Source organism: Acomys minous, assembly GCF_964271855.1.
Source record: "Acomys minous genome assembly, chromosome: 10".
Classification (NCBI taxonomy): Eukaryota; Metazoa; Chordata; class Mammalia; order Rodentia; family Muridae; genus Acomys; species Acomys minous.
Window position 1 is genome coordinate 97,073,204 of NC_140491.1, and position 10,539 is coordinate 97,083,742.

At 48.0% G+C, this 10,539-nt stretch overlaps 1 protein-coding gene across 1 annotated transcript; it reads left to right on the forward strand.

Annotated features, from left to right (window-relative positions):
• Positions 1 to 1,252: 1,252 nt before the first annotated feature.
• On the forward strand, positions 1,253 to 10,103 carry TBR1 (T-box brain transcription factor 1). Its single transcript, XM_084799399.1, has 6 exons — positions 1,253 to 2,258; positions 2,827 to 2,981; positions 3,548 to 3,669; positions 4,253 to 4,411; positions 5,486 to 5,547; positions 8,508 to 10,103. Exons 1-6 carry the CDS (start codon positions 1,567 to 1,569, stop codon positions 9,361 to 9,363), a joined length of 2,046 nt encoding a protein of 681 aa, XP_084655525.1. The 5' UTR covers positions 1,253 to 1,566; the 3' UTR covers positions 9,364 to 10,103.
• Positions 10,104 to 10,539: the final 436 nt, after the last annotated feature.

The window sequence follows — 10,539 nt, forward strand, 5'->3', positions numbered from 1 at the left end:
AGCTATCACCTCTCGACCACCTTGCCTGCCCAAGCTGAGCTAAGCCCAGCTCTGTATTCCTGCGCCTCTTGGCTTCAGAGAGGAAAGCTACGAAGCAGGTTGGCCGTGGCTGGACACACAGCAGTTTTGGGTTTGTAGATCTCAGGTACTCTTGGCTTCCTGTATGGAGCAGATACTGGGAGATCATTTCTCCCCACCTTGGAGTTGCTTGGGGCCTCGTGTTATTTACGCCAAAATCTCTTTCAATCGATTCTTTTCTCTAGTCCTCTTTTTAAAATTATTGGCATGGATTCTTTTTCTCTCCCTCTGGATTATGTAAACATCACACACACACACACACACACACACACACACACACACACACACACACACAAGTTCAGTAAGATCACCGCGTCGACACCACTTCCCTCTCTCTCCTCAGATCAACGCTTCTAGCGAACCCATTTGCACTGGGGACTCAGCCCTCTCTTTCCTGGCTAGGCTTATGAACCTGTCACCAAGCCAGTGCCTCTGAAAGGAGGAATGCGGTGGGACTCAAAGGATACATGGCGCCCGCCCCCAGCTAGCTGCTCTTCAGATGATCTGCAACCAAGTTGGCTGATAAAATATTTAGTAACGACCCAGTAAACATGACTGCAGATACATTAAAGCACTTCAGCGCGGTGGCTTATGATTATTTCAAAACTTAAAAAGATCATAGATTGTCACTGTTTTTGTACCCTAGCCGGAAATCGAACCTTCCCGAGGTGGGTTGATGGGTGGGAGAGCTGCATCTCCTTCACTTCTCTCTTAGCTCCGAGGCAGCGCTTTGTTTATTTATTTAGTCCTGTAGTTTAAAGGTGGGGGAAGGGGCGTCAAGGACACTCAGTACCTATTCAACAAAGCACAGGCTCAGGTGTGTGTGCTTCTGTGTATTAACTGGAAAAGACAGAATCTGGAAGTTTTACAGGGCGAGAAGAGGCCACCGGCTCGCGCTTTGTATACTTTGCACTTGAAATCGTTACATTCAACTGAATATTTGGCTCATTCAGATCCGAAAAGTCTCCTAGCATCATCGAATTCCCTCCTCCGCCCCTCCTCTCTAAAGGGGGGGGGGGTAGGAAATGTTTAGTAAATTGCACATCTTTGAATCTTCCTAAAGCAGTGGTCACAAAGCTTAAAGGTGACATAACAGAGCTCACGTAAACTAACACACGTTCCCCACCCCCCAAGCCAACAATAAAATCATCCCCTTCAATTTGCCATGATCGTCGCGACCAGGAGCCAGGTGATTATCCTAATTAATGTCTATCTAATTAAATTACTGTCAGCAGCTAACCAATGGCAGGAGCCGTTTCATCGGCTGCATAAGCAGCAAGATCAAAAGTGAGCCTTTTCTGATTGCTGCATAGTGTCAATTGGCCAATCTCTTCTCCCAGGGAAAAAAAAAAAGTAAACCAAACCTTTGAGAAGCATTTGCTGGTTGAAGTGCTTTCTGTCTAGTGAGGGGTCTGTGGATTCCTAGTTTATGATAAACAGGACTTTAAAACCCAGGGACGGGAGGGCGAGCGATCAGGTTCTAGAGCTATGCAGCTGGAGCATTGCCTCTCTCCTCCTATCATGCTCTCCAAGAAATTTCTCAATGTGAGCAGCGGCTACCCACATTCGGGCGGATCTGAGCTTGTCTTGCACGACCATCCCATTATCTCGACCACTGACAACCTGGAGAGAAGTTCACCTTTGAAAAAAATTACCAGGGGGATGACGAATCAGTCAGATACAGACAATTTTCCTGACTCCAAGGACTCACCAGGGGACGTCCAGAGAAGTAAACTCTCTCCTGTCTTGGACGGGGTCTCTGAGCTTCGTCACAGTTTCGATGGCTCTGCTGCAGATCGTTACCTCCTCTCTCAGTCCAGCCAGCCACAGTCTGCGGCCACCGCTCCCAGTGCCATGTTCCCGTACCCTGGCCAGCACGGACCGGCGCATCCCGCCTTCTCCATCGGCAGCCCCAGTCGCTACATGGCCCACCACCCGGTCATCACCAACGGAGCTTACAACAGCCTGCTGTCCAACTCGTCGCCGCAGGGCTACCCCACCGCCGGCTACCCCTACCCACAACAGTACGGCCACTCCTACCAAGGAGCCCCGTTCTACCAGTTCTCCTCCACCCAGCCGGGCTTGGTACCCGGCAAGGCACAGGTATACCTGTGCAACAGGCCACTTTGGCTGAAATTTCATCGTCATCAAACGGAGATGATCATCACTAAACAGGGAAGGTAATGCTACTTTCTTGGCTGCCGCTGTTCCAGGCGTGACCCTGGGCGAGCGCACCCAAGTTGTGACCTCCGGGCAGCAACAATGTGGGGTCGGGGAGCAGAGTGGAAAGGCGCTCGGGTGCGCCCTGGAGTTGGCTGGTTTTGGAAAAGGGGAAAGTGGAAGGGATAATAACCGCCCGCCATGGTGATGTTGGCGGCGGGGAGCCTGTTGTACCAATGCGGTCGGAGAGCCAGTCAGTGGCTGTAGCAAGATGAAGAGCCGCGGCCGCTGCCAGGCTTTCAGAGCAACTCCTCAAGGCTGGCCTGTGCCCACAGGTGGAGAAGCAGGGCTCCAATCCGCCTTTCCACCCGAATACCTGCGGGGCCCCCAACTCCGGAGCGCTCGTTGCCCTCCCGGACTTCCCCTTTCCCACTATTCCTTTCCTAGATCAGCAAGCATTCGTTCAGATACGCTGCGAGGACAAGTTTTGCTTGGCTATCTGGCGCCCGCTTCTTGCATTTATTCTTTAACATTTATTTTTTTTTTCCCCTTGTTTTCTCTCTCTCTCTCTCTCCTTAATTTAAACAGGCGCATGTTTCCCTTTTTGAGTTTTAACATTTCTGGTCTCGATCCCACCGCTCATTACAATATTTTTGTGGATGTGATTTTGGCGGATCCCAATCACTGGAGATTTCAAGGAGGCAAATGGGTTCCTTGTGGCAAAGCGGACACCAATGTGCAAGGCAAGTCCTTCCAATTAACACGTTTTCTTGACACTTATTTAGGTGAGAATGATTAATTAAAGCCTTTGTGGACTGGCTCGAGCGACTTTTAAAACGATCGGGCACTGACTTCCTAAAGAAGAGAAGGACAGGGGGACAGACTGAGCGGCAAGAAAGGGGAGGATTATGCAAAAGCTATTTTAATCATCCCTACTTAATGGGAAGAAATTGCGGCTTAAAAAAAAAGCCTAGCTAATGGTCCTCACTGTGAAGGGATGCGTGCGTGTGTGTGTGTGTGTGTGTGTGTGTGTGTGTGTGTGTGTGTGTGTGTGTGTGCTTGTGATGTAGTACAGAGTTGAGGCTGGACGGTAAGTTATTTTGATAATACTCAGTTAATAGAAGAAAGTATGCCACCCCCCAAAAAAAAAACAGCTAATGGGTTTCATTGTGGAGTAAGGTGTGTGTGTGTGTGTGTGTGTGTGTGTGTGTGTGTGTGTGTGTGTGTGTGTGTGTGTGTTTCATGTGCCAAGGAGTTGAGACTGGGCAGTGTCCAGAGCATTATGTAAACAAGCTATGTCTTTATCTAGGAAACCGGGTCTATATGCATCCAGATTCCCCCAACACTGGGGCTCATTGGATGAGGCAAGAAATCTCTTTTGGAAAATTAAAACTCACCAATAACAAGGGAGCATCAAACAACAATGGGCAGGTCAGTCTCTCTCTCTTCTCTTCTCTTCTCTTCTCTTCTCTCTCTCTCTCTCTCTCTCTCTCTCTCTCTCTCTCGGACACACACCCTTCTTTCCGTTTACATCAGCTCGATAAACTGTGTAGGATTTGTTTCTATCACTGAAGACTTCTAAAATCATAATTCTGTCTTCCCAGATTTTTATATTTACTCCATAAAGTTGCTCTCTTGGCCTTCCACCAGTTCTCAGTCTTGAACGTACCTTTCCAAACACAAATACTGATTGATTCTGAAAAAGAAACGCATGAGATCTGAGATTTGTAGATTGTAGAAAATCTTTGTTCCTCTTCTAACGGAGGACGGAGGACGAAGGGAAAGGGACTGAGGATTGGCATTCGGGTTAGTTTTCAATAGTGCCCAGCCGATCCTAGCTCCCAGAGTTACTCGGGCCAGTGTGTCCAAGTCCACACTGGTCACCAGGAGGCGAGTCCCACAGCCCGTCTGTGGCAGCGGGCTCCAGTTGGCTCAGCCTGGCCCCAGAGCTAGCCCTGGGGCTGGTGCTAACAGGCACGCGTTAAAGGCGCTCTCCTTTCTTTTCGCCGGACAGATGGTGGTTTTACAGTCCCTGCACAAGTACCAGCCCCGTCTGCACGTGGTGGAAGTGAACGAGGATGGCACAGAGGACACCAGCCAGCCTGGCCGTGTTCAGACCTTTACTTTCCCGGAGACTCAGTTCATCGCTGTCACCGCCTACCAGAACACCGATGTAAGGAAGCTCGGGCACCTTCCTCTTCCATCACTCTGTGCAGACTAGCCTTGGCCACAGCTGACCCCACAGCACAGTTTTAGGGTAGGGCTAGGAGCCTTCTAGGCCATCCCCCCCCCCCCCCCCCCCCGCTGGTGGGAAAGGTCTGTGCTTCCAGCTCCAATACCACAGCTGTGTAGTGGACACGATTTCCAGGACCGATGCTTTTTAGAACTTTAGCTTGGTCCTTAAATTAGAATGTTTTAAAACGTGCGTTTTCTTCTTTAAAAAAAATATGTTTCTTTCAGGAAACAGGCAGATCTACCCCGTGAATTCTATTAGCAGGTTGAAATCTAAAATAAAGTGTTCCTAAAAATTTCAGAACTGTTGGCTAAAATGAACAAATACTACTGTTCTGAGAGTTCAAAACAGAAAAGCGAGTTCATGCACATTCAGACATGAAGTGTGAATTGCCAATAAAGAGACTGGTGGGCTTTCTAGACCTTGAGCCTTCATAGGTACTTGTGTGTTTGCAAAAACTGATTTAGTAGCTGTTGTAACTCTAGAATACAGAGGTTCTGCACTTGGTCATGTAGATGAAAATATTAGAAATACAATATTTCAAATCAACCCAATTTTAAGGTACAGTTTACAGCTTTTTGTTTGTTTGCTTTTTGTTTGTTTGCTTCCTATTTTTGGATTGAGTATCAGAGATGGCCCATTAATTAAAAAAAAAAAACAACTCTAGTTAAACTCTTGAAAACAGTGATGAGGTAAAGTTTTTAAGGATTTTTGCCTTAGTAAATTGCATATAAGCAGTATTTTTTTAAAATGACTGTTTAAATCAACTTATGGCACATAGGAGAGCTAACTAAATTGCTTTTAAGGTATTATTCATTCAAACCTGGTTCTCATAACTTCCCCAATACTTCACCATTTTTGCTTCTCTGCTATTACATTTTTCTTAGAGAACCTTTGCTAGTTAGTGAGTCAGTAGGCCCAAGCCCCTGCCAAGTGACAGATGATATATTCACAAACGCACACCTTGCTGTGTAGAAGGTGAGCTTACAACTGCTCTTTCTTCTCTTTTTCCAGATTACACAACTGAAAATAGATCATAACCCCTTTGCAAAAGGATTCAGAGATAATTATGACACGTAAGTACCTTTACCCGTTCCTTCTCAGACAGCTGTTGGATTGGCCACTAGCTTAAGGGAACATTGTTGTGTTTGAGGGTTTTGAAAGTCAAAATTCATGAGAAAATCGTTTGAGATTTTCCCTTCCTTATCTTGTTGGTTCTCTCTCTCTCTGGTGACCTTGTGGCTTGGCATTTGCGTGATTTTTGGTTAAAAGTTTCCTGTCCTTATTTTTAGCTTTCTCTCAAATTCCAAAATTATTAGAGGCCTCTGGAGTTGGCTGGCTGGCTGGGAAAGCTACCCTGCTTTCCCCCAGTGCATGTTGTGTGTGTGGCTGTAGCTACTCAGCTTAGACTGTCTGTGTCTGAGCCGGGCAATTCTGCCTGAAAGTGCATGTGGCTCTGGCAGTTGTTACAGTCTTCTTGGCCTATGTGACTTTTATTTACCCATTTCCAAGGGTTTCTGTGATAGCATTTCCTGTGAAGTTTATTATGGACTGAATAAAAAACGTGCATTCCCAGGCGAGTTTGTGAGCAGAACTTAACATACAGCCATTGCAGGCTCTGGGCAGCAGTGAGATGAAAAGAAAGATGTCTCCTCTTACCTTGTGCATCTGTGGTTTAATTAAATGTGTTGGTTCCCTGTCTTCAGGCCCTCTTAACCTCTCCCTATGTCCTTTTCCGAGCATTGTCCTTTTGGGAGGGGGTCAGGGGAATAGATGAAAACCGAGTGCTTTCTAGATCTGTTCTGGGGTTCTTGCTCAGGGACTATGGTACTAAGAGTTTACAGTGTTATATAGCAAAATGTAAAGTGTGACTGTACAATTCACCTACTTTTTCTGATTGTAAAAGGTAAAGAGAAACTTGCACTTTAATTTATTGGCTTTGAGATAGAGCTAAAGTGTGGATGTCTTTGACTAGGAATAGATTTGATGTGTGGGGAAAGAGGCAGGTAGCCCTTCATCCCAACCTGCAGATGTCCATCTTCTCTCTCAACATATATAATAACAAGTGGAAAATTGGTGATATTTCTTGGCCCCTACTCCTTTATGTGTCCCCCCCAAAGGAGCCAAGCCTCATGAACATGATTGTCTGGAATAAAACTTTGCTATTCCAGGTCTCAGTACGAAGAAGTTGGGCCCAATACAGTGGAAAGAATCTGGCCCGAGAGACTAGGGATGCTGGGAGACAGTTGTATAGATTTTGAGCTTTTAATTCTGTTAAGAACATCTGTTCATAGCGTTTATTTTGCACAAATCAATTCAGTAATCCCAAGTGGTTTGAGACCTGGATGGGCATCTAAACTGTATCTTTTTTCAGACTGCTTTTTTTTTTTCTTTAAAGAATATTGTGGTGGTAAATAGAGACGATGTTTGTACCTTGATAATTATGTTCCCTTTCTGCCTCCCTCCACTTTTTTTTTTTTTAAATTGAAACTGGAATTAAGTTTAGGGAGGAGAACTTGGGGGGGGGGGATGTAAAGCACCTGAGTAGCCATAACAGCTCTCACTTGGCCCTAGTCCTGTGGGTGCCTGGGGTTGGATGAGGCCCTTCCGTTCTTAACTCCGCTGTTTGTCACCAAACTCTTATCTATACAAAAATAACCCCTGGTTTTGGAGAATGAGAAAGAGTTGAGTAGATTTAACACAGTCTCCACTTTAAGGTTAGTAATGTGGGCCTTGTTTCATCAGACAGCAATGTGTGTGTGTGTGGGGGGGGGCATGAGAATTCAGGGGATCCAAGGAGGTTGGTTGGCCACACCCTGGGGAATTTTCTCCCCCAGGGATCAAGATCTGACAATACTGAGGCCCTCCTTCAAAACAGTGTGTTGACTAAAGATGCAAACACTTATGTCTGAGCTAAATAAAAAGTAAGGTGTGTGTGTGTGTGTATGTGCATGAGGAAAAGCTTATCATCCAAATTTCAATTTTAATGGGATCTCTTAGGCCCCATTAATAAAAACTCTTTATTTTATCTAAAATAATTCCCCCAAACACAATCTCTCTTGGTTATTGGGCATGCTCTCTAACTTAACTTTGCCTCAGTTTCCTCATCGGGAAAGTGGAGTCAAACCTAGCACTACCTAAGAGAATCTGCCTGCGCTTACGTAAACACTTTCTTTCTGGACAGCCAGGCACGTCCAAGCTCTGTAAGGTTATTAGTGGTTGGTTTCTTGGAGGAGGGCGATAACTCTTAACGGTTTCTCTGGACGGTCTTTCTCCTCCTCTTTTTCTTCTAGTAACAGATCAAAAGCTAGATAGAGAAGCTGAGAGTAAAGTACACTTTTCTTTCTAAAGAATTTTATTGATTAATGTGTCTTGTTTTCGAGTAGTAGTTTCTTGTTTGCTTTCATTGGTAGAGGTGGGAGTTAAAGGGCATACATACAAGGAGAAAAAAAAATACTTTAGAGGATTTCCCCGCAGCAATCCTCTGGGGCTCTGAAGGCCAGTGAAAGTCAGCCTTTCAGCCTTTGACATTATTACCTGGAAATATCTGTCCCTACCCTCTCCATGCGGTTTTTACCTCCGGGGATTTCTTAAACTACTCAGAAAAAGAAAAGGAATCGTCTGAACAACTCAGTGGACACAAGAAGTCTTTCATGAGTGGAGAGAGCTGGTCACTTGTTTAGAAATTTCACTCAGAAATTCAGCAGAGAGGAAGGCCCAACAAATAGTACCTTAGTGCCAGGAAAACTGCCATACTCTTGGTCCCGGAGCACTTAGCAGGAACAAGAGAAAATGGAAGACTTCCACTCTTCACTTTGTGTCCTGCTCCGATACCAGTAGATGAACTTGTATCATTCCAGTTTAGGCTAGGGAGCATGCGGGGGATCTGTGACCTTCTGCTGCCGGCATCCTGTACGGCAAGCGCAACTTAGATGATGTGCTCGGGTGGGCAAAAACTAGAGGTGGCTTCCCCTCCAGGACCCTAAAGGGACCTCCGCGCCACCCCTCGGTTCTCTCTTTCTCCCTCCCCCCCCAGGATCTACACGGGCTGCGACATGGACCGCTTGACCCCCTCGCCCAACGACTCTCCGCGCTCGCAGATTGTGCCCGGCGCCCGCTACGCCATGGCCGGCTCTTTCCTGCAGGACCAGTTCGTGAGCAACTACGCCAAAGCCCGCTTCCACCCAGGCGCCGGCGCGGGCCCTGGGCCGGGCACGGACCGTAGCGTGCCGCACACCAACGGGCTGCTGTCCCCGCAGCAGGCCGAGGACCCGGGCGCGCCGTCGCCGCAACGCTGGTTCGTGACACCGGCCAACAACCGGCTGGACTTCGCGGCCTCGGCCTACGACACGGCCACGGACTTCGCGGGCAACGCGGCCACGCTGCTGTCGTACGCGGCTGCCGGCGTGAAGGCGCTGCCGCTGCAGGCCGCTGGCTGCACGGGCCGCCCGCTGGGCTACTACGCCGACCCTTCGGGCTGGGGCGCACGCAGCCCTCCGCAGTACTGCGGCGCCAAGTCGGGCTCAGTGCTGCCCTGCTGGCCCAACAGCGCCGCGGCTGCCGCGCGCATGGCGGGTGCCAACCCCTACCTGGGCGAGGAGGCCGAGGGCCTGGCGGCCGAGCGCTCGCCCCTGGCGCCCGCCGCCGAGGACGCCAAGCCCAAGGACCTGTCCGATTCCAGCTGGATCGAGACGCCCTCCTCCATCAAGTCCATCGACTCCAGCGACTCGGGCATTTACGAGCAGGCCAAGCGGAGGCGAATCTCGCCCGCAGACACGCCGGTGTCCGAGAGCTCGTCCCCGCTCAAGAGCGAGGTGCTGGCCCAGCGGGACTGCGAGAAGAACTGCGCCAAGGACATAGGCGGCTACTATGGCTTCTACTCGCACAGCTAGGCCGCCAGGCCCTCGCCCGCTCCCGCGCCCCCCGAGGCCCCTCGGCTTTGCTGCCCCACGTCCTCCTCCCCAGGCCCGCTCTTGTGCACTTGCTCTTTCACTTGACCCTCGATGACCGTCTGCGGGGGATGAGTGCAGGTCTCCCACTATGATTTTAATTCTCTTCTTTCTTTCTGCACAGCGGTCTCTGCAGTTATGGCATCCATCGACCTTGAACTTGGCTGTCAACCTTGTGGTTTTCCAACTTTTCTTCTGTGAAGTTATGATCCTCCCCATCTTTTTTCCCCCCTTCTCTTCCCCAGCCCCTCTCACCCTCCCCTTCTTTCTCTTGGAATGAAACTCTTCAACTTTAGGAGACCTGGGCCGTCCTGTCAGGCAGCAGCGATTTCTGACCCGCCTTGTCTTGGCCTCCCTTTTAACCATAGGATGTTGACTCTAGAACTTGCACCCACCCAACCCAGCGCGTCCTTTCTTATACCCGAGTGGATGGATGGATGGATGGATGGTAGGGATGTTAATAATTTTAGTGGAACAAAGCCTGTGAAATGATTGTATATAGTGTTAATTTATTGTAACGAATGACTAGTTTTTATTCTCATTGTCAAGGCACAAAACCAGTTCATGCTTAACTTTTTATTCTCCTCCCCTTTGCTTTTCTTTTTCTCCCCTAGTTCTTTCTCCCCCCACCCCCTCCCTGCGCCCTCTTTGTTTTCTTGTGAGATATTAAAGATATCCTAAGAGGTCTTGGAAACATGAAACACTCCATAGTGGTGGCTTTCTCACTTCTCAATTTGTTGCATGATGTAACCACATATGTGCCCCAATGCACACAAAATAGCTAACGAGAATCCACCTGAACACCTGTAAAAGCTAGTTGTCTGTCCCTAGGCAAGTGGACTAAGTGGCATGATGCTTGCAGAGCAGAGTTAACTGGAGTTGTATGTTTTCCTCCTTCTAAATGGAATAGCTCCACATCAGCAATATTATTTTGCCTTATTTGTTTTTCCCCAAAGTGCCAAATCCATTACTGGTCTGTGCAGGTGCCAAATATGCTGACAAACTGTTTCTGACTATCTTTTCAGTCCCCACTCCACCTTTCTATGCTGTAAATCTTTGTAATGAATAATCTACTAATGCTATAGATGACTGAATTGTTGGTAACTATAGTGTAGTCTG